Genomic DNA, 23,879 nt, shown 5'->3' on the forward strand with positions numbered 1-23,879 from the left:
TTGTATTTTAGTAGAGATGGGGTTTCACCAAGTTGGCCAGGCTAGTCTCGAACTCCTGACCTCAGGAGTTCGATTCACCTGCTTTGGCCTCCCGAAGTTCTGGGATTACAGGAGTGAGCCACCATACCTGGCCTGGTTTACTGACTATAAATAGCTTAAATAGGGACATTATCCAGATTCCAGAAAATAATACAGATATTTGGATAAATTAGGTAACTTTTGGTTACCTAGATTTTGTGCCATAAATCTAAAAACTTTATTAGCTTACTTATCACTAATATACCTGTCAAACTGTTGCTATGGAGCTTTCTACCATCAAGATATACAACCAAAGAAAAAAGGATTACTCAGAGTAGTAAAGAGTTCTGGAATGGGATACTGCGGAGATATAACCCACCCTTTTGGGACTGCAGTGCCAAACCCGGAAATCACCTGTGTTTCACCAATCAGAACATCCTGCTTTTTATATTTTAATGGACATGCTTTTGTATCACATATGTCATTATGTTAATGGTTGGTAGCTATAAAACTTTTTTTTGCTTACATCTACCTGTGTCTACTCTTTCAAATTTGTACAAAAAATCCAGCTCCGAGTGTGTATCTTGATCTGGCAGAAACTAGCTATCCTTGAAAAGCTTGGATAGTCCAAGGGTTCCTATCTTGACGATTTCAATGCCAGTTTAGTGAGCTAAGAAATGAACTAGAAACCAGAATGCCAGTTAGTGCTAAAACGGACACACTGAGTGACCACAGGACTTCCTTCTTGGCCAAACTGAGAGAGGAGACTGTCATGAACAATATTAATATTAATGAAGCAAAACACTCTGATGATTTAGATGACAGCAGTAACTTCACTATGTTTTTTCCCATTTGTGCTGTGTGTGTGTGTGTGTGTGTGTGTGTGTGTGTGTGTGTGTGGTGCTTGATAATTTTTTATGGCCTTATGTGCCCATCCAGGTGAGAAAACATAATTGAGGTCTAAGGCTTCCCTAGAAAGACTCTTAGAGATCATGCATTGTATCTGTATCTTAACTTACTTTTTTTATTTCTAAGATAATATTCTCCTAAATATTCAAACAATAATATAAGTTCTTTGCCTTTTGACCACCACCCAATTCCACTTACCTTTCCAAAAATATCCAATGTTAATTAGTTATGTATTCTACTCCTTTTCTGTACACACAAATACATACAACCGAGGCTGGGTGTGGTAGGGTCATGCTTGAAATTTCAGCACTTTGGGAGGCCGAGGAGGGAAGATCACTTGAGCACAGGAGTCTAAGACCAGCCTGGGCAACATAGCAAGACCTTGTCTCTACAAGAAATTTTACAAAATTAGCTGGGCATGGTGGTGCATGCCTATCATCCAACCTACCCCAGAGGCTGAGGTGGGAGGACTGCTTGAGCCCAGGAATTTGAGGAGGCAGTGAGCTAAGATGGCACCACTGCACTCTAACCTGGGCAACAGGGTTTACAAAAAAAAAAAAAAAAAAAAAAAAAAAAAGATATTGATATACGGTGATTATATAACGTAGCGGCGGCCGCGTAATAATACCTACTAGGTACCTCACTAATAGTATGTACAGCACTAAACTGCAATTATATATCTTTTGTTTGTTTGTTTTTGAGACGGAGTCTCACTTTATTGCCCAGGCTGGAGTGCAGTGGCGCCATCTCGGCTCACTGCAAGCTCCGCCTCCCGAGTTCACGCCATTCTCCTTCCTCAGCCTCCCGAGTAGCTGGGACTACAGGCGCCCGCCACCATGCCCGGCTAATTTTCTGTATTTTTAGTAGAGACGGGGTTTCACCATGTTAGCCAGGCTGGTCTCAATCTCCCGACCTCGAGATCCGCCCGCCTCGGCCTCCCAAAGTGTTGGGATTACAGGCGTGAGCCACCACTCCCGGCTCGATTTTATTTCTTGAACAGAATTTGCAGAAACTGAAAGTCTCCATTTCGGTAGCCAAAACCGCAATTACTTTTGCACCAACATAATACTTTAAAAGCAAACAAAAAAACCAGTTGTCATTCAAACATAAATTCAACTGGCGCTCAATTTTGTTTTCACTTAAGTTAATCAGATGTTCATGTTACTATGAAGTTGACTAGTTAATTTGTAATGAATGGTGACCTAATATTTCACCGAGTAGTCAAGCCCTCTTTCCACTAAACCAAGCTGCTTCTCACTGTACTAAACTCCGGCCTCTCTATAAACTTTCAGGTGTTCCACTCCTTGTCACCTTCCCCTAGATCCTGAGTGGGGTTCACTCTCTTACCTCCCTCAGGGGCCACTTCTCAACACTTAAAGAGCTCCTATTGGCCTCGCACGGTGGCTCACGCTTGTAATCCCAGCACTTTGGCAGGCCGAGGCGGGCGGATCACCTGAGGTCGGGAGTTCAAGACTAGCCTGACCAACATGGAGAAACCCACAAAAAATTAGCCGGGCATGGTGGCGCATGCCTGTAATCCCAGCTACTCGGGAGGCTGAGGTAGGAGAATTGCTTGAACCTGGGAGGCGGAGGTTGGGTGAGCCGAGATCGTGCCATTGCACTCCAGCCTGGGCAACAAGAGCGAAACTCCGTCACACACACACACACACACACACACACACACACACACACACACACAAAGACTTCCTATCTCCACCTGGGTCCCCAAGAGGTATCTCCTTTTCTCCTGAGCCTAGGTCACCTCGGGGTTCCCTGAAGTTCCTCAGAAAAGGCTGCACAAGTCAGGACAAGAAGTCCAGGAAATGGGGGGTCGCCGATGACCACGCCCCGGGGCTGTTTGGGAACCCCAAAATATACTGAGGTGGAACGATTGCGGGGTCATTATGGGGTCAGGCTGAGGGGGCCGGGCCCAGACCTATTCACGTGACCCGGTCCCAGGGAGAAGAGTTTGTTCACCCACCAGAGGGAACGCCGAACGCGATGGGAGTGTGGCACCCTCCCTTCCCGGGGAGTCCTGGGCGTTGCTCTCCCACCCCGGCGCGACGCAATCTCTCCGCGCCAGGGGCGGGACGCGCTTGACGCCATCTCCGGGCGCCCGGCTGGGGGGGCGCTGGGTGTGGGGCGGCTCCGGGGCCGGGGATGGCGGCGGCCGCGGTTGCGGCCGCTCCGGGACGAGCGGGTGGATCCCGGGAAGCGCTGTGAAATGGGCTGGTGAGTGTCCCTGGAAGTGGTGGCCGCCGGGGCCAGGCAGGCCTGGGCTCGGTGCTTCTGAGGAAGTGGCCCTCAGGAGCCCGTTGCTCCGCCGAGCCGGGGCCCATGAACCGCAGACAGACAGAGGGGAGAGGCCGCACCTAGACCCCCTTGCGCTTCTCTCTGGCCTGACCTGAAAGGCGGCCTCAGGCCCCGGCGCCCCGAAGGCTGTGTCCCTGCGAGCCAAGGTGTCAGAGTCTGCGGGGCGGGAAGGGCCCCCAAACAAGGAAGCGTCGCCTGCGGGCCTCGCCCCTGCCCCCTTGGTGAAGGGTGGACCCCTTACTCTCTAAACGCAGAACTCCCAATTTCGAGCCCTACCCTTGTTGACACAAGGATTGCGGGACCACTGGGAGCCATAACCCTAGTCTCGCACCTCTAGCAGAGGTTTGAGTCTCCAGCTGGGTTCAGCCCCTTGATTCCGACCCAAGCGTGATGAGGAGCTTGGTTCCGGGCTCTGCTAGCAGCGTTGGCAACTCTCCTAACAGCCTGTTAGCTCGGTTGGGGTCACAAGCTACGTTTTCCCTTTGAGATCTTCAGTGAGGTTCTGGAGAGGCTGAGGTTTCGGATTCTTAAGTGTGTTTTGCGTGGTGGGAATCTGGCGCGCAGGCTTGGCTCTTTGCTGTCCTTTCTGCAGACCTTTTGCCTCTCTCGGTCCTTTTACTAGTCTATATTTGCTAAACTCTGGGTGACCTGGGGGCAGGTTTTCTTTAAAGTTTTCGTTACAGAAAGCAAGGATCATTTTGGGATTGAAGATGTGACCCCAGTTTCTGTTGGGAATGAAGAAGAAAGCAAACTGCTTTTCAGTTACTAAAACTGCTGGTGGAGAAAAGAGGCATCATTTATGCCACTGTGTAATATGTGTGGAATTAGGAATTTGTCTTCCCACTATGTTTTCCTATCCTTCCACCTTTTGTATGCACCTGCACCTTGCCAATCTCAAGAGAGATGTTGCATTTGTTTTGGGTTGAGGCTTGGAGTGTTCTGTAGGACTTGGACAGGATAGTCAGTTTCTCAGAGCACTCACTCATCTGTACTACTTTCTCTGTTTTCAGAGGTTAAGGCTCCATTCTTTCACGCTTTGCGTTTCTAGCAAGTGGAGATTCACATACTGGTGGTTTAGCGGTAGTTTTGTTTCACCGATGTTAGCCACCTGAGGACCAAGGCAATATTTTCCAGTTATTTCATACCTGATTCAGCACTTGGTATAAAGTAGTCACTCAGAAAATTTTACACACACACACACACACACGCTCATTTTTTTTTAACCCTGAAAATCTCTTAGTAAGTCTTCCCCTTGAGTGACTGACTACCCCTTGACCTCTTTTTCTGCCCCAGAAACATAAATAATTGTTCTTTTCATCTAGTGCTGCCTTTTCATTTAAATAACGCCATATTTATGTTTTCACAGGCCCAGAATAAAGGGGAAATCCATGGAGTTGATTTTTCCTGCTTCCCACTGTTCATATGGGAACAGTGTTAAAGCTTCCGTTTTTATTTGCATTTATCTGAAATTTGTATTGGAAGCAAATTTAACCTTTGGGGAACAGGCACAGGTAGATGTTAGGGAAATGATGTTAAGGAAAACTAATGAAATGTGATACATGAAAATTTTTTTTCAGGGATGACTTCTTACAAGTTGGAACATTAGAGATGTTTTTCTTTCTGTTCAACTGCCTGAGCACTCTGGGTAAATGTACCGTTTACCTGTGGGGAAGAAGATGAGGCAAGGACGTGTATACTGTAATGCTTTGGAATTACAGAGGTCAGGCAGCCGCTTACTCCATTCCTGTTTCTATCTTCTAGGCTCCCGAGCCAGCCGGGAGGACACTTACTACAGCTGCTCAGAAGCACCACTGGAAACTCAGGTAATACCAGCACTTTGAATTCCTTGTTTCAGGAAAATATCTGGGATGTCACAGTGGAAAAACAGAACAGAATATAATATAGAAAGCTCTTTTCAGATCCAAAGAACTGGAACCTGGTTGGAAGAAATAGGCAGCAAAGTTCATGTGTACTGAAGTGTTCAGACCAAAAAGTTGCTTTATAACAATGGACAGAAGCATTTGTAAAAGGTGACAGTAAGAGAAAGGGGAAAGAGAACTTTCTTATGAATCATACAGATATGGGGAAAAAAACAGGCATGTTTAGAGGAATGGAACCAGAATTTTATGGAGTGGTGCCTGGAGCAGACCTACAGTGGATAAAGAGCTATTAGTAAAAGAAAGCACAAAGAAAAAAGAAAGGGAATGGATAGAGAAGGCAAATTGAAGGTGATCACTGAGAAGAAAAGAAGCCTTTTGAGACTAGGGAACCGGAAGTGTACGTAAGGTCAGAAGAATTTTGTTGTTCTTTGGTGAAGAGGAGAAACAAGTTGACAGCAAACCAGTTTAATCACTCTCACTATATAGAGGCTGAGTTAAAATGTATTATTTCATGGGGCAAAGATGTTAATTTTCATAACCTGGTTAGGGAGCAAAGTTTGAAAAAAAAAAAAAGACACAAGCAGACCTGAGGATTTTGACACCTAGGTCCTTGAGGTACTGATGATATGAGGCAAAGGAGGAAGAGAGTTTTTAGCCAGGCTTGGGATAGTGGTAGGTGAGATCATAACCCAAATTAGGCTACAGAAAGGAAGCAAGGATGAGGTCATGTGTTCGGGAAAGAAGGTGGCACATTCATGTTTGGTAGCAAAAGGAGAAACTTAAGAAAAAGAGCCAGCAGGAGGCTCGGCGCTGTGGCTCACACCCGTAATCCCAACACTTTGAGGGGCTGAGGTGGGCAGATCACCCAAGGGCAGGAGTTCAAGACTAGCCTGGCCAACATGGTGAAACTCCATCTCTATTAAAAATATAAAGTTAGCCGGGCATGGTGATGCATGCCTGTAGTCCCAGCTACTCGGGAGGCCGAGGCAGAATTGCTTGAACCTGGGAGGCGGAGGTTGCAGTGAACTGAGATTGCACCATTGCTCTCTGGCCTGGGCAACAAGAGCAAAACTCCATGTGTGTAAAAAAAAAAAAAAAAAAAAAAAAACAAAAGAGCCAGCAGGAAAGACCATGTGTTCAGAGCCCCCTTTGGGAAGAAGGCAGAAAAGAGACAAGGTGCTCATGGCTCATGAGACACATGACTAACTGTGAAGCTGTTGGTCTCTCTGGGCTTGTGGAGCCCACAGGTTATTTGTGCATTGGTGAATGCTTGTCTCTATAGCTCTTTGAGCCTTGTGTTTCTCTCATGTCCCAGGCTGGATGAGTTGGGGGTAGCCTCCTTATCTGCCCCTTTCTCTTTCCTCCTTATTTTCTAACAGTCCCCTTTGTTACATCTTCCTCCATGGCACAGTTCTTTGTATTTCCTTTGTCTTGGCTCATCCCTAGGTTACTTTTCTTTGCCTCTGATTTGTTCCCTAGCAGATGTGGGCGCCCCAGCCAGAAGCAGAGAGGGGTACAGGGAAGCTACAGAGAAGCCCCTTCTGATGCCCCAGGGAGCAAGCCGACTCCTTCCAGGCTCCAGGAATACCACAGAGCAATATGAAACCTGTTCATGAGAGGAGTCAGGAATGCCTTCCACCAAAGAAACGAGACCTCCCCGTGACCAGCGAGGATATGGGGAGAACTACCAGCTGCTCCGCTAACCACACACCCTCCAGTGATGCTTCTGAATGGTCCCGAGGGGTTGTGGTGGCTGGGCAGAGCCAGGCAGGAACCAGAGTCAGCCTGGGGGGTGATGGAGCTGAGGCCATCACCGGTCTGACAGTGGACCAGTATGGCATGCTGTATAAGGTGGCTGTGCCACCTGCCACCTTCTCACCAACTGGCCTCCCGTCTGTGGTGAATATGAGCCCCTTGCCCCCGACGTTTAATGTAGCGTCTTCACTAATTCAACATCCAGGCATCCACTATCCCCCAATCCACTATGCTCAGCTCCCATCCACCTCACTGCAGTTCATTGGGTCTCCTTATAGCCTTCCCTATGCTGTGCCACCTAATTTCCTACCGAGTCCCCTGCTGTCTCCTTCTGCCAACCTTGCCACCTCTCACCTTCCACACTTTGTGCCATATGCCTCACTTCTGGCAGAAGGAGCCACTTCTCCCCCACAGGCTCCCTCCCCGGCCCACTCATTTAACAAAGCTCCCTCTGCCACCTCCCCACCTGGGCAATTGCCACATCATTCAAGTACTCAGCCGCTGGACCTTGCTCCAGGTCGGATGCCCATTTATTATCAGATGTCCAGGCTACCTGCTGGGTATACTTTGCATGAACCCCCTCCAGCAGGCGCCAGCCCAGTTCTTACCCCTCAGGAGAGCCAGTCTGCTCTGGAAGCAGCTGCTGCAAATGGAGGACAGAGACCGCGAGAACGAAATTTAGTAAGACGGGAAAGTGAAGCCCTTGACTCCCCCAACAGCAAGGGTGAAGGCCAGGGACTGGTGCCAGTGGTAGAAAGTGTGGTGGATGGACAGTTGTTTTCAGGTTCTCAGACTCCACGGGTGGAGGTAGCGGCACCAGCACACCGGGGGACCCCGGACACCGACCTTGAGGTCCAGCGAGTGGTTGGCGCTTTAGCTTCTCAGGACTATCGTATGGTGGCAGCTCAGAGGAAGGAGGAACCCAGCCCCCTCAACCTATCCCATCATCCCCACGACCATCAGGGTGAGGGGCGAGGGTCAGCCAGGAACCCTGCAGAGCTGGCAGAGAAAAATCAGGCCCATGGGTTCTACCCTCAGTCCCATCAGGAACCAGTAAAACATAGACCTTTACCCAAAGCAATGGTTGTAGCCAATGGCAACCTGGTGCCCACTGGAACGGACTCAGGCCTGCTGCCTGTGGGCTCGGAGATCCTGGTAGCATCAAGTCTGGACATGCAGGCCAGAGCCACCTTCCCAGACAAAGAGCCAACGCCGCCCCCCATTACCTCTTCCCACTTGCCTTCCCATTTCATGAAAGGCGCCATCATCCAGCTGGCTACGGGAGAGCTGAAGCGGGTGGAGGACCTCCAGACCCAGGATTTTGTGCGCAGTGCCGAAGTGAGTCGGGGGCTGAAGATTGACTCTAGCACGGTCGTGGACATTCAGGAGAGCCAATGGCCTGGATTTGTCATGCTACATTTTGTGGTTGGTGAGCAGCAGAGCAAAGTGAGCATCGAGGTGCCCCCCGAGCACCCCTTCTTTGTATATGGCCAGGGTTGGTCCTCTTGCAGCCCTGGGCGGACGACACAACTCTTCTCTCTGCCCTGCCATCGGCTACAGGTGGGAGATGTCTGCATCTCTATCAGTTTACAGAGCTTGAACAGTAACTCAGTGTCTCAGGCCAGCTGTGCTCCCCCAGGCCAGCTGGGTCCCCCCCGAGAAAGGCCTGAGAGGACGGTCTTGGGACCCAGAGAGCTATGTGACAGTGAGGGGAAGAGCCAGCCGGCAGGAGAGGGCTCCCATGTGGTAGAGCCTTCCCAGCCTGAGCCTGGTGCTCAGGCCTGCTGGCCAACCCTGAGCTTCCAAAGATACGGCATGCAAGGGGAGGAGGCACGGGCTGCGCTGCTCCGTCCCTCTTTCATTCCACAGGAGGTAAAGCTGTCCATTGAAGGGCGTTCCAATGCGGGAAAATGAACCTCTTTCCCAGACCAGGACTGGGACTTTACCCCAGAGTCTTGCCTCGCCACCGTGAGCAGGCAGAGGATTTGCACACGCCGAGCAGGGAATGGCTTTCTTGGCAGTGAGATTTGGGGGAAAGGGGAGGCATGAAGTCAGCCTCCCAAGGCAGGATCTGTTGCTCATTACCCCATGGTGTCCTTTCAGGACAACCCCAGAGGGTGTTGTGATGGGGAGCAGCAGGCCTGGGGCAAGGAAGGAAGGGGTGCACACAGGAGAAGAAACATTCCAAAATCAGGGCCTCCCTGTTCTTTCCTCCCCATCCCTAGCTCCTGCAAGAGAAAGTCCAGGCTTTGGGAGCAGATGGCAGAGGGAGGGAGTAAAGAGAGCCAAAATGATGATCCACAGCTTACAGTAGCAGTTAAACTGTCAGAAGTTTTTTTTCTTTTTTTGTGGTGGAAGGGCAGGAGGCCCCAAGGTTGGAAATAAGAGGGTTCCCACCCAGAACCCTTCTTGTGAGAGATGCGCACTTTAAAGGGTGATTTTGTTCCAGATGTCTGTGGCTGAGTGTGTAGGGGAGGAGCACTCTGATCTACAGGATTCTGCTTGATCCTCTGCTTCATAGCTCTTCCCCATCTCTCCTCACCATTCCGCCTACAAGGCTTCTAGCAGCACGGGGGCCCAGAGGGAGAGCCCCTTCAGGGTTCAGAGTGAAGTACTACCTTGCCAGGGATTCAGTCAGGAGACTTTGGGAGAGAGACTTGATAGCCAGGCTGACTGGGTTCTAGGCAGGGCCTCTGGAAAGGTAGCTCACCTAACAAAGCTCCTCCAATTCAGCATGCCAGACTCACTTTGAAATCTCACAGAATCTTGCTGGTAATGGTGACTTTAGAAAGAACTAGTAGACCCTTTTCCCCAGGCACTGATCCCCACCTTTGTCTGTGTTGTGCCTAAGTGCCTGCGCCACCCCACCCTCCTGCTGCCCTGACCTCTGCATGGTGTTGTGACCTGGGCCTCATTTGTAGCTGCACTGCCTTTCCTTGTCTGCAAAGTTGGTTTTGTCCACTCTGACCAAGACCTCTAGTTTTGGTGGGTAGGGGTCTCTCTGGTTTCCCCTTCAGCTATAATCTATTTTAAAATCTCAAAATCATGTCCCCTCCACTTCCACTGCCAAACAGCTTGGTGGAGAAAGAAGAAGGGAACTATGCCCTGGGCCAGGGCTAATGCATGGCTGGGAGGGCCCATCATAGCATTTTCACACGTCCCATATGCCCCTCACGTCTTATTCCACTGCTTCTCCCAGCATTCTGGTGTCTCCAAGCCATCCCCTCCCACTACCAGCTCTAAGATTCTAGGATAGTCTTGATAACATTTCAATACCCGAATAGATGTCATTTTGTGGTGGTATATTCCTCTGCAAAAGTATTTTCAATCTTAGTTGCATTTGCACCCCCCCAGCCCCGCCAATGTCTTAATCCCACATTTTCTTCACAACTTTTAGCATCAGCTCAGACCGTGGGGTTCCATTGGGTATTGGGAATTAGGCTCCCCCACTAGCTTTCAGGTGGGTGAGTTTTTTTGTTTGTTTTTTTGGGGTCTTTAGACTCTTGAAGGCAACTCAGGGTATTGTCCACCCAGCTCTCTGGTTAGACTTCTCCCAGGCTATGATCCTGTCATGTCCTTTATAAGGTGTACTTGGATTGGCCGCGACCTGGCCTGGCATCAGGAGTCCAAACCTCTGAGGTCTGATGTCTGCTCTGTCAAGGACTTTCGGCAAGTCTCGTGACCTCTGGCTCTTTCACTTCCTCCCCACCTACCAAATGGAGATAAATAATCTTACCTAACTCCTGGGGGGAGGGGAAGTTCTGAGAATGGAGTCATTCTTAGTGTTCAGGTGCTAAAGGTTGTTCTCCTGGGGAACAGAGTGACTGAAACTGGCTTGTTTGCTACAAGCCCTACACTCCACTCTTTCATTCCTTGAAAGCAGTCGCCTGGTCAGTCAGCTTTTGGGGTCCATCAAAGGAAGCTGCTGACCTGACCACGAGTGCTTCAGTATCTGGTTTGTATCAGAACCAGACACCAACTGCGTACTGCATTTGGGATCATATCTTTCCCCTTCTCTGTCCCCATTCTCTGAATGCTGCTTTCTCTGGCTTGTTTCCTACAGTGGGGCCTGTGGGGTTGAGTCTTGAGGAATCTCCTCAAATGAGAGCCTTGGGAGAAGGCCTCATCTCTGGCTGTTTCATGAGCAACTCATTCCTAGAGTTCATTGTTTGCGCAGGTTTCTCATAAGCGTCCTTCCTCATAGGAAGGTTCATCAACTGAATTTAGTGACATGTACACAGAAGATGCTCAAGCAGTGTCTGCAAGGACACAAGCTGAGCTTTCTGCTTATGGGGCAAACCTATATCTAACCAGATACAGACCAATTAGTTTAAATCAAATCACGCTCCACTTGGGCTACTTGTGACTTTCCAACCTGTTAACTTCCACGGAATTCTGGAAAAGAGAAATTCTTGAGGACCCTGGCAGGTTGGGCCCTGACCTTTCTGTTGCTGCTCCTCTTTTGTCTCTTGCTGGTGAAGCAATACCAGCAGCTCCTGTAATATCACAATATCGTTCCATGCATATATAACATATTAACACTTGATTTTGCTGAGCTGCAAAGGTATCTCATAAACTATGGTCCCCAGGAAAAGAAGCTCTGTGCTCTAAATCTCGGTCAGAGCTGTGGCCTTCCCCTTGCCTTTAACCTCTAGTTTAGTCTTTTCCTCCAGGCATGAAAATATGACTAACCTGTGGTGTGTCCATTCTTCCTTATAGGAATTTCCTGAGTTTGCAGGAGACATGAGAGCAGTTTTAGAGAGTATTTTAGTGGGAAGTTGTCAACTTTTAGGAATGAGCAGTTGACGAGGGCCAGAGCCTGTCAGAGCCTGTTTCCAGCTCTTAGGAATAGAAAGGAGGACTGCTGACTGTCTGGCACTGTATAAAAATGTGTATACCAATTTGGGAATAGGGGAACCCAGTCATGGATGGATAATAAGCCAAGTCTTGAATCATTCCTATCAAGATTAGTGTACATGAGGAAGAGGTGGCATGGGGGGAAGAGGATCTAGGAGTTCAGAGCTGAGTGCTTGTACCTGAGGGGAGGGGCCTCAGCCGATCTGGGCTGATCCTTCTATATTCTTGGTCCCAGTTGGTCATACCACCAAGGGCTTTGCTCTGCGCTGCTTTGCCACTGCTGCTGTCTGCTCACTGTCCTGCCTGCTGCCCTCTACAGCTCCCTATCCTCCATGTCTTTGGCCATGTAGATTAAGTCTAGGCGTCCGGTTCATTCTTACCTGTGTTAGGCCACATTATTTTATAGCAAAGTCATGTTGAATAGGGATGGTATGAAATGCTGCTGGTGGACTGGTGAATCCAAAGGGATATGGCTTCAGTGCTGTTGGGAGCCTTTTGGCTCCAAATGTCTGACTATCTTGAGGAAGAAACAAGCAGGTTTCTACTCGTGGTGTCTTCTGTATTAACTTCTTTCCTTTGTGGTATCTTGTACCCTGTTTTAAAACTAAATGAAGGGAACCACATTAGGGGCCCATGCCATTATCCCAGTGAAGTTTGTCCAGCTCCAGTTAGGCGGATTCTGGAGTTTGAAGAGGGTTTAAAGTTTGGCTGAAATAGCACCTCAAGTGGGGTTTAGTTTTATTTTACTGGTGGGCATCATGAGCGATTTAGGGGAAGCACAGGATGGTGGTGTGATTTAAACCTGCAGCAAGCAGGCATATTGAAGAGTTGAGTGATCACGCTGGAGATGAAGGGTTGGACATGGATTGACTGGGAAAAGGCCTGGGTCCATTGGAGTAAAGACAACCTGGTTAATTGAATTGGCCATGGGAAGTTAGGTCACAGTCTTATAAACAAAGTAAATAGGACAGAGACTAAGTTTTAGGGAGACATCTTGGCCTCCTAGGCTAAGTTAACTAAACCACACTGAAGCTACAGTACCTTCCAGATGGGCAAAAGTGTACACTACAGTTGAGGAGCTGAACCTTATTAGGTTGGATGTTGATCAGGAACCTGTTTGCCCTTTGCTGGGAAGCCTTCACCCTCCATCTTCCCTGGGGTAGAGAAGGTCTCCCACATTATGCAATAATAAAATAAGCATCTGGGTCTTTGCAGCTGTCAGTTGCTCTTTCAACTCTAGGATCCATCTTTGGACCAGAAGCCTGGTCTGGGCCTAGGATGACACTGGCCCCAGAGATGCTAGAGTCGACTGCACTCTCTCCTTAGCTGCAGACTATGCACAGTGCCTGGGGCGGAAGGAGGAGAGGTGTTGGGGTTTGCCCTGCTGCCTCCCCAGCAGGAACAATAGTCATAAATGCACTTTTCACACTAAAGGTTTCTTTATTAGTTCTCCAGTAAAACCTAGATCCCCCCTGGTAGATTGCGAACTCAAAGTCTTTGTGATCCCAAAGCCATTCCACTGCAAATGCCCAGCAGTGAAGATGGCCTCAAATTGGGTTCCTGCCTGCAGTGTGTGTGGCAGCAGCCCATGTGCCTTTACCTACTGTCAAACTTGCAAGCATTTATTTGTCTTTATGACTGTCATGGGGACTGAGGTTCTTCAGAGAGAGAGAGAGAGAGTGAGCTGATGACACAGTGGTTTTATACCCACCCCCTGGACAGGGAGTTTGCACGTAGTTGTGAGCTGTGGGTGGTTAGTGCATTGCTGGTATTGCTGAAGGCAGGGTTGATCCCTCACTTGATTGATACTTGCATTAAAGAGAATCTAGATTGTGTTGGGGAGGGACTGACTGTACTCATGGCTAACAAAGTATTAAAATAAGGCTGTCCCCTACAACCTTCTTAGTCACACAGGATCCCTGTAGCCAAAACAGTATATGATCCAGCTGCAGAGAGCAGACTGCTCTCAGCTTGCACAGCACCTTAGGCGAGGGAAGAATATATGGATAGGGAATGGGGTGGAGAAAGAAGGATGGGAATGTTGTCATCCAGGTGGCTTTAGGGTCCTAAGGAGTGGAGAAGGATGGCACTGGGGAGGTCTGGATGGATCTGTGTAGGAGTTCCCTGTAGATAAATTACTGATCCCCCATCTACCATCCCCAGTATGTAATGGCTGAATTAATATGTAATCAACTGCATTGTATCTAAAGCCTTAGAACTAGTCAGGTGCTCCCTCCACCCAATACCATTTCTTACCCTCTAATCCTACCTGATCTTTAACAAAGCATTAATAATTCTAAGGATAATCTCTATTTTGTTGTGCTTTTTGTAACTGTTTTAAATAAATCAATTTGTACTGTATATTTGTACTTTTGTGAGATCCTTTTTGCTGTTTTACCATTTTAAGTCTCTGTACTTGGCTACACACAGATTGTATTTTTATTGTTAATGCTCTTCTTATGGATACCTGCATTTAACTTGTGGACTATGTAAACACAATATCTATCAATATCTATATATCTATATATCTATCTATATAAACTACTAGCTTTTCCTTTTGGTGTTTGCGCCTTCTTCCTATCCCAGCCTTAGATGGTGGCCATGGGGTGGGCGATAGAAACCTTTGTGGGAGCAGTTGTAATGGAGCACAAATGGTGCCTATATTGTGCGGTGAGCTCAAGGCAGATGGCATGATCTTGTCCTCAAGCATGGTTTCTCCCCTCTGTTGGTGTGGATTTCAGAGACCCAGAAGTCTACCTGAAGACTTAGATTCTAGTGGAATCACAAGGATCTGTAGGCACCTTCACTGCTGGCCTTCTCCCCAATTCTTTACTCAGGAATACTGCGAGAAATTGTTGGAATAAGTCAGCCCCAATCATAGCTACTGCCTAAAATTTAGAAAGCTTGCCACTAGTAAGTGGCATTTATGGAACACTTATTATGTGCTACAGAATATCCTAAGTGCTTTCTCTATACGGACAAGCATTTGTTGCTACTATTTCCATTTTGTGGATGGGGAAGCCAAGACATAGAGGTTAAGTACTACTTCCCCAAAGTTACACAGCTAGTAAGTGGCAGGGTACTTCTGAACCCAGAGATGCAACTCCTGAGTTGGTATGAATTCAGAGTTTCTTGTGAAGATTGATATCATCTATGTAAAGCGCTCAGAATCATCTTTGGCACATAATGAGGACTCAAGTCATTTTAAAGCATCCCAAGTAGGACTCCAGTATGGAGCTCTGAGAGAAAGGCATTTGGGTCAATTAAGTAGGTTTTTGTTTGTTTGTTTGTTTGGAGATAGAGTCTCACTGTGTTGACAGGCTGGAGTGCAATGGCACAATCTCAGCTCACTGCAACCTCCACCTTGCGGGTTCAAGTGATTCTCATCTTCTTGTCCTCAGCCTCCCGAGTAGCTGGGATTGATTACAAGCACGTCAACTAAGTATTTTCTTTTAAATGTATTTTTCAAAACAAATATTTTAGCCTGCCTGGTGAAAGTAACCTTAGTTTGTTAGCTGGGCATGGTGGCGCACACCTATAGTTCCAGCTACTTGGGAGGCTGAGGCAGGAGGATCACTTGAGTCCAGGAGTTAGAGGTTACGGTGAGGTATGATCTTGCCACTGTACTTCAGCCTAGGTGATGTAGTGATATCCTTTCTCAAAAAAACAAACCCCAGGCAGGGCGCAGTGGCTCACGCCTGTAATCCCAGCACTTTGGGAGGCCAAGGCAGGCAGATCACCTGCGGTCAGAAGTTCAAGACCAGCCTGGCCAACATGGTGAAACCCTGTATCTACTAAAAATACAGAAACTAGCCAGGTGTGGTGGCACGTGCCTGTAATCCCAGCTACTCGGGAGGCTGAGGCAGGAGAATCACTTGAACTCGGGAGGCGGGGGTTGCAGTGAGCCAAGATCACGTCATTACACTCCAGCCTGGGCAACAGAGCGAGACTCCATCGCAAAAAACAAACAGAAAAACCCAAAAAACAAAAAAAATCCTAGTTTGGTGGGGGTCAGTTGACACTTAAACAGCCTTGGACCTATGGAGGTCAGAGAGGAATCCAAGTTTCCCTGTTAAGATATTGGAAGAAGTCCACATTCCTGGCATAGTTATTTTTCTGGCTACAATTTAACTAGGGCACTTCCTTCTGGACCTCAAGATCTATAATTATCTAAACTGAACACAACCTTTGGTGCAGGCTAGGAAGGTTCTGTGCCTGTTCTGTACCATCACAGAAACTTTTTAGAAATGACCTCAGCTCGTCTCCTCCATGGTTTGGCAGCCATATAACCTGCCAGAGTAATCATTTTGCCCTAGCCTTAACCACTGTTGACCTGAGCTCTTACCACCTTACTTCTGGATTTTCTTCAGTGAGCTTATTTTCCTGCCTTGCCTCTGGTGAATAAATAAAACATAAATAAAATGCAAACATGAGTTTCTTGGTGCTGTGGACCTTAATATTGCAGCTATTTCTATGAGCCTATTCCTAGATGCAGCTGACTACTGTCTAGAATTGTAAATGTTCAACAAACAGTATTGCTGGGAAAAGTTGCACACCTAGTGGAAGGTATTGCATAGTCTTCAGAAAACACCAGTTATGAGGAGAGACTTCTGAGTTTGGAAAAGGGAAGCTAGGTTTAAATAGCCCTTGGGACCACAGGTATCTTCATTATGGTTGTGGGAATAATCATCACAGTCAACATCGGTTCTTTGGCGTCGTGCTAATTCCTTGGCAACGTGTAAAGACCCAAATGAGGACCTCTGCTTGGACAGCCTAAGCTGAGGAGCACCCTCCCTAGGAAAAGGGCAAGCCACCAGAAGCCACTGTCTGAAAATTTCCACCCAGGTTTCTCCTAGATCACTTCATTTGCTAGAATGACATTAAGAGAAAAGCAAGAAAGGGGCAGGCAGTAAAGATAAAATTAATTTATTTGACCTCACAACTTCATGGGCCATACAGGAGCCCCACAGTCCTAGAAGCACGGCCTGTGGCAGTGGGCTGGGGAGGCCAGTTCTCTGGACTGCCTGCTCCCTTGTCCAGAGCTGCCTTGGGCCAGGTCCCTCCTGACCCTGTCATCCTGCTCCCACATGCAAGGGCCGCTCAGGTCCACCTGCAACAAACCCAGGCCTGCCTCTGGCAGCAAGGACAGGGCCTCGTGGGTGGCAGCAGCACTGGTTCTCATGGCTGTGGGTGTGGGTGGGGGGGGTAGGTAGGTGGGGAGGAGGGCAGGCAGGAGGGTGTGGTTCAGTGCAGAGAGCTGCTGTTCTGCTCTTCAAAGGCCATCTTGCCCAGAAGTTGGCTGTCCAACTCCACCCCACTTACAGGCAACTGGAAGAAGTTCATTTCAGCTGCTAAGGCTGCCATGGCAGAAGGGTCCTGGCCAAACTGAGCTCGCAACATCATGTCCATTTTCTCCAGTCTCCTCTTGAGCCGCTTGGCCTCTCGCTCTCGGATGAGCCGGGCCTGCCGCTTTTCCGGGGTTTCGTTGGCCCGCTTCAGCCTCATGGCCTCCCGATCCCGCTGCAGCCGGCGTGCCCGCTGCTCATCTGTCTCCTGCATGCGCTGCAAGCGCTTGGCTTCACGGTCCCTCATGCGCCTCACCTCCCGCTCCTCGGGGGTCTCATTGTCCCGCCGGCTCTTCTTGGCCGTGCGCTCTCGTTCCAGCCGCTGCAGTCGTACTTCCAAAGGCTCATTCTGTCGACGTAGGGCCCACTTGCGTACACTGGGAGTCTGGGCTTCCAGCAGTTTACGGTAGGCAGCACAGTTGTTGCACACAAGCAAAATTCCAGCAGGGTATACTGGAGGACTAAAGGCAATGTCCTTTCCCTCAGCACTGGAGGGGCCTTCATTGTGGACTGTGGGTAGGGATTCCATATTGAGTACTTCAGGAAGTTTCTCACTGGAAAGCAAACATTTTGGATGGTTAGTGTTTCCTTCCAGCAAGAGTTGGGACTCCAGCCCTGCCTTATTCTTTTCCTATGAGGCCAGTGGCTCCACATTCACCACAAGGGGTCAGTTTGAATGGCTGGTGGACCTCTTCTACTGCTCCATCCCTTCTCTTTGCTCAAGAGTTGTCTACCAACTCTATTTTTTTTTTTTTTATGATACACAGTCTCACTCCGTCACCCAGGCTGGAGTGCAATGGCACGACCTCGGCTCACTGCAACCTCCACCTCCTACGTTCAAGCCATTCTCCTGCCTCAGCCTCCTGAGTAGCTGGGATTACAGGTGGCTGCTACCACGCCTGGCTAATTTTTGTATTTTTAGTAGAGATGGGGTTTCATCACATTGGTCAGGCTGGTCTCAAACTCCTGACCTTGTGATCCACCCGCCTAGGCCTCCCAAAGTGCTGGGATTACAGGCATGAGCTACCGCACCAGGCCGGGTGTCTACTAACTCTTAAAGCCCATCTGGAGTTAATGACTGAGCCACCTGCCACAGCAACGCACCAGAAATCAGACAAACCCTTGGCGTTTTCACTCAAGTCAGAATAATGGTTTTGATAAGAGCTTTGCAGGGGCAGTCCTGCTGTGGGAATGGAGGCTCCTGGAGGTGGAGACCTCCTTCAGGCAAGGTGCAGACCACCAACTCACCTCCTTCCCGCGCACTGCCTGCATGCAAAGGCAGACACTGCACTGTACACTAGACAAACGGGACAAGGACACAACGTTCCAGTCTTCCTAGGACACAGAGGAGACTGCATCCTCATGCCAGGGTCCTCTCCACCCTATAACTTCTTTCTCCATGCTTTATCATGAGTGTTCTTGGAACTGCCTACATCGCTTTCTAGTTGAAGATACTCTGATGGGAAAAGAAATGGGAATTGATTTTCCTTTGGGGCTATGTGATGGAAAAGGCATATTTCCTAGCCTTCTTACTTGTACTTCCAAGGAGCATGCATCAGCTGCCTTTGCATTACCTATGCCTAGCCTTCGCTTTGACTTCAGAAAGCAGAACTCACACCCAGTAATTTGCTCCCAGCACAACAGGGATAAGTGCCCAGCTGACCTGTTAAAAGTGGCATGGCTGGTGAACCGGGCTCCACACACAGCACAGTTAGAACGCTGGTCCTCCGAGTGGATTAAGAGGTGGCGACCCAATGACCCCGGGGAGCTAAGGGCCCGGCCACAGACAGGACACATGTAGCTCTTGGCGCTCACCACTGCTGCAGTGTGCTGTAAAACAGAGCCTTGATCTGTCAGTCTTGTGCTACCTCCAGGACAATCTGCACCCACTTAGAAATGACTTTTGGGAAATGTCCCCCTTCTTTAGTCTCAGAATAAGGAACTTGCAAGTATTCTGTTTAGCCCCTAGAAAAGTCAGTCTCTTACATTAGAGGCCCTGGCCATTTAGACCACTGCTTAGATTTCATTAGCTTAAGCTCTGCCTACATTCTGGGACATGTGGCTGACTTAAGGAACAGTGGGGGCCAGGCACGGTGGCTCATGCCTGTAATCCCAACACTTTAGGAGGTCGAGGCAGGTGGATCACAAGGTCAGGAGTTCGAGACCAGCCTGGCCAATATGGTGAAACCCATCTCTACTAAAAATACAAAAATTAGCCGGGTGTAGGGGCAGGCGCCCGTAGTCCCAGCTACTCAGGAGGCTGAGGCAGGAGAATTGCTTGAACGTGAGAGGTGGAGTTCGCAGTGAGCCAAGATCATACCACTGCACTCCAGCCTGGGTAATAGAGCGAAACTCTGTTTCAAAAAAAAAAAAAAAAAGAAAGAAAAAGAAAAGAAACAGTGGGGCCCCAGGGCCCTCTTCAGAGCCTGAGAGGAATTCATGTCTCGAATAATTTCTCTCTGTCTTCCTGGCTCACACTACACAGGTACAAATACGAGTTAAGGGAACAATAAAGGCCAAATCTTGAAGCTGGCCTAGAATACTGGTACGCAACAGGTATTTGTATCTTGCTTTCTCAGTCTTCTGAAGATAGTCTTCTGAAGAAATACTGGTTCACACCAATTTTTAACATACCATTTGTGTTAACTAATTTTTTTTTTTTAAGACGGAATCTCGTTTTGTCACCCAGGCTGGAGTGCAGTGGCACAATCTCAGCTCACTGCAGCCTCCGCCTCCCAGGTTCAAGCCATTCTCCTGCCTCAGCTTCCTGAGTAGCTGGGATTATAGGCGCGTGCCACCACAGCTGGCTAATTTTTTTGTATTTTAGTAGAGACAGGGTTTCACCATGTTGACCAGGCTGGTCTTGAACTCCTGACCTCAAGTGATCCTGCCACCTTGGCCTCCCAAAGTGCTGGGATTACAGACATGAGCCACTGCGCCTGGCCCATGCTAACTAATTTTCTTTTCTTTAACACAAAGCCCTCATTATTAGTATACATTAGTTTATATTTCACTATTTAAAATATGCATTAAATAATTTAGAAAAAAAATCACTTAATTTTCACAGTGTGTCTGCCCGGAAACCCAGAACGTGTTTATCTAATATATCTCATGTATTTTCTAAAATGTTGGAAGCTTGGAGCAGAATCTTTTTTTTTTTTTTTTTCTTTTCAATACAGTCTCACTCTGTCACCTGAGCTGAAGCATGATCACTGCAGCCTCAACCTCCTAGGTTCAAGCTATTCTCCCACCTCAGTCTTCTAAGTAACTAGTACTACAGGTGCATGCCACCATGCCCAACTAATTTTTTTTTTTTTTTTTTTTGAGACGGAGTCTCGCTCTGTGGCCCAGGCTGGAGTGCAGTGGCCGGATCTCAGCTCACTGCAAGCTCTGCCTCCCGGGTTTATGCCATTCTCCTGCCTCAGCCTCCTGAGTAGCTGGGACTACAGGCGCCTGCCACCTCACCCGGCTAGTTTTTTGTATTTTTTTTTAGTAGAGACGGGGTTTCACCGTATTAGCCAGGATGGTCTCGATCTCCTGACCTCGTGATCCGCCCATCTCGGCCTCCCAAAGTGCTGGGATTACAGGTTTGAGCCACCGCGCCCGGCCAATGCCCAACTAATTTTTAAAAAATTTTTTGTAGAGCTGGGGTCTTGCTATGTTGCCCAGGCTGGTCTTGAATTCCTGAGGTTAAGCAATCCTTCCCACCTCAGCCTCTCAAAGCGCTGGGATTCTGGGTGTGAGCCACCACGCCTGGCTTTGGGCCGAATTTTTTTTTTTTTTTTTTTTGAGACAGAGTCTAATTCTGTCACCCAGGCTGGAGTGTAATAGTGTGATCTTGGCTCACTGTGACCTCCACCTACTGGGTTCAAGCGATTCTCCTGCCTCAGCCTCCCGAGTAGCTGGGACTACAGGTGCATGCCACCACATCTGGCTAATTTTTGTATTTTTGGTAGACATAGGGTTTCGCCATGTTGGCCAGGCTGGTCTTGAACTCCTGACTTCAAGTGATCCACCCGCCTCGGCTTCCCAAAGTGCTGGGATTACAGGCGTGAGCCACTGCGCCCAGCCTCCCCAAGACGATTCTTAATGGAAGCGACAACCCACAACTCCTTCAGAAGCCAGAGGGAGACAAAGGCCAAACCAGGAGCTGGGCTACAGACAAGCTGCCCACACTTGTGTTCCAGAGCACACAGCTCCTCGATGCATACCTGGTACACATGAGCGATCAACTGCTCCCGGCTCCCGCAGTCTAGCTGGCAGAGGGGACACTGGCAGAGTTCAAGCAAGGGGTCAGAATTCAAATTCCCTGTGACCTGTGATTCAACAAATAGGCAACTCATTAGGACTATTAGGACTCATCTCTTCCCCGCCCCAGCTTTTTAAACAGGGTATCCTGTTAAAAGGAACCCAGACTGATGGCACATGTTATTCTTAGTTTCCCATTGTGGGCTGAAGGAAAAAGTAATAGTTGAAAGGGAATTATGGCTTTCAGCCATGAGGACACAGGATTGCCTCAGACAGAGTCAATCTATTTTTTTCCCTGAACATAAACTCTGCAGACAGGGGTAGTGTTTTTCCTGTCATGTTCCTTTCAGGAATCCTCAAGAAACAAGTTAGTGAGAAGGTGGCACTCCAGGTGACACCTTGACTGAGATTTGCAAGCACATCAAGAGTCCACCTTGGGAAGTCAGCTTTCTACTTCACCAAAGTAGCTCTCCTGTCTGGAAAGATGTGGGTAGCTGTAGGAAAGAGAGCTGTGCACGAGCGCAGTGATTCATGGATGGAAAAGGAAAGCTGAATGTGGTGAGAACTGAGAGTCTGAGGTGTGGGTTCTGGTGCCATGAAGGAAGAGGCCTCCTGTGCAGGCCCAGGAGACCATCAGAGGCAAAGACTGTGCCACAGGGGTGAGCAGCATAAGGGTAGGCAGAAGGGTAGGGCATTGTTGGACCTAGACCCAGGAGCCATTGTCACTTGCCTCGTGCTCTACCACTTCGTTCCCACCAACAGGCTGTTGTGTATTTTCTAACTCTTTCTCCACTTTGACCACCCCTCCATCTTCCTCTGATGTGTGGGAAGAGACTTCATCTTGTGTGGTCTCCTCTTCATCACCCTCACTGTCACCTGGAACATACAAACTGGTCACTTGTTCTGATTTTTGCATGAATACATCCTGAGCTGCTCTCCACCCTACAGTTGGCAGTTATAATAGAAAACATTTTCAGATCTTCCATAATATAGTTTATATAGTTTTTTTGGGGTACATATTATGTCAAGTGGAAACCAGCTATAGCTGTCATTTGTTATGCCATATACACGTAAAGGGAAGATGTGAGGCAAAACTGCATTGGAAATGGTTACTGTGCCCTCTATATGATTATAAAAATAATCTTCCTGACTCATGGTTTTCAAATATCTCACACTTCAAATCACACCTCCCCAAGCACCTTACACCGAGCTCATTCCCACTGTACACCACCTCTGACTTACCAACACTTTCCACTGATTTCGCCATGAGCCCCCTGCACAACTTCTCCATGGTGTCACTATACTATTCTACTCTGAACCCCACTAATCTCTTCTTTCCCAGCAAACCCCAAGGCAGACTTACAGAAACATCAAGTTTTTCTTCCCTCTTACCAGCAAAGGAAGCAGTAGGAAATTAGTTTGAAATGATGTCACTTTATAGGGAAAGGGCTGCTCATTACAGTGGAAAAATTAGCACAGCAACCAACCTCAGGCACTTTGCAGTGGTATCCGACTCACTCGGTTCTTCTTACTCTACTATTGTAACACGGCATTCTGAACTAAGGAAATCCGTTGTTTTTGTTGATGATTTGGATTATCTGATGGGTAACTCCACGCATTAAGTGGAAGGAACGGGCCATTCTTTAGGATGAAATGTAATTTATTGTGACTAACATAGGAATTAAGTTTTAGTTTTAGGGGTAGGATGTGACTTTGGGGAGGTCTGCCTGTGACTGGGGAATCTGCAAGGTTTATGTGAGCTGATTTTTCTTCTCTATCACTCATAAAATAGAAAATGAAAAAGGATCCGGAAAACAAGTAACAAATGTAGTTCTTTCTGAAAGGGAAACAAATCAAGTGCTAGTACCTTGAAGATCACAAGAAGTAGCCAAGCCTAGGGAAGCTGTCACACTCCAGCCCTATCTCAACCCCACCTGGATCCTGGACTTTTGGGCCTGATGTGAGCAAGAGAGAAATATAGGGCAGAGTCTCACCAGGCTGTCCACATGAGACTCAGATTTCCTAGCTAACAGTGCTGCCTGTCTTCCTACTACCCCTTGCATAATATCTAAATCCACCAGTATGTGAGCAACACCCCTTATACTTCCCTTCTTCTTTGGCAAAACTAGTTATACTCCCTTTCTTCATGAGGTCTAACCAAATCATCTGCTAGTAGTTACATGTGTCCTTATTAGATACTCAAGGCAATTGGTGGACGGGATTTGGGGCCTGGAAAGAGCTATGGTTTGTGTGTCTTATTCCCCAGCCCAAAGTTCCTTTCATTTGAATCCAACTCAGTAATGAAGGATGGGCACAGATTAGATCACACCATGTTTTCTCACCAGCTTATTTGAAATACTTGTAAATGTAGTATAATATAAAGTGATGTATCGAACATATTTTTGTAATTTTGCAATAATCCAAATATATCTCGCTACTAGAAAATGTTTTTAAAAATGTGTACTGTCTAGAGGGATAGTACATCCTTCAGAATGGAAACCTATTAGACTTTTGCAGATATTGTTTTTTTTTTTTTTTTTTTTTTTTTTTTTTT

At 47.9% G+C, this 23,879-nt stretch overlaps 2 protein-coding genes across 7 annotated transcripts in view; one reads left to right on the forward strand and one right to left on the reverse strand.

Annotated features, from left to right (window-relative positions):
• Positions 1-3,046: 3,046 nt before the first annotated feature.
• Positions 3,047-14,286, forward strand: ATXN1L (ataxin 1 like). Of its 2 annotated transcripts, none has more exons than XM_017871289.1 (3): positions 3,047-3,159; positions 5,002-5,063; positions 6,600-14,286. In XM_017871289.1, the coding sequence occupies exon 3, from the start codon at positions 6,720-6,722 to the stop codon at positions 8,787-8,789; it is 2,070 nt and encodes a 689-aa protein (XP_017726778.1). In that variant the 5' UTR covers positions 3,047-3,159; positions 5,002-5,063; positions 6,600-6,719; the 3' UTR covers positions 8,790-14,286. The 2 variants fall into 2 exon arrangements, with proteins under 2 accessions (XP_017726778.1, XP_017726777.1); XM_017871288.1 differs by having other exon boundaries at positions 6,603-14,286.
• A 2,351-nt stretch (positions 14,287-16,637) lies between these two features.
• ZNF821 (zinc finger protein 821) overlaps positions 16,638-23,879 on the reverse strand; it is a 27,861-nt gene continuing 20,619 nt past the window's right edge. For all 5 annotated transcript variants that reach the window (XM_017871294.1, XM_017871293.1, XM_017871292.1 and 2 more), the window contains exons 4-7: positions 22,056-22,201; positions 21,289-21,393; positions 18,741-18,907; positions 16,638-17,631 (exon numbers count right to left, since the gene is read on the reverse strand). In XM_017871294.1, coding sequence (XP_017726783.1) covers positions 16,977-17,631; positions 18,741-18,907; positions 21,289-21,393; positions 22,056-22,201 — 1,073 coding nt within the window. In that variant the 3' untranslated portion in view covers positions 16,638-16,976. The remainder of the gene's footprint in view (positions 17,632-18,740; positions 18,908-21,288; positions 21,394-22,055; positions 22,202-23,879) is intronic.

This window comes from Rhinopithecus bieti, unplaced genomic scaffold (genome assembly GCF_001698545.2).
Source record: "Rhinopithecus bieti isolate Rb0 unplaced genomic scaffold, ASM169854v2 scaffold_6506, whole genome shotgun sequence".
Taxonomy (NCBI): Eukaryota; Metazoa; Chordata; class Mammalia; order Primates; family Cercopithecidae; genus Rhinopithecus; species Rhinopithecus bieti.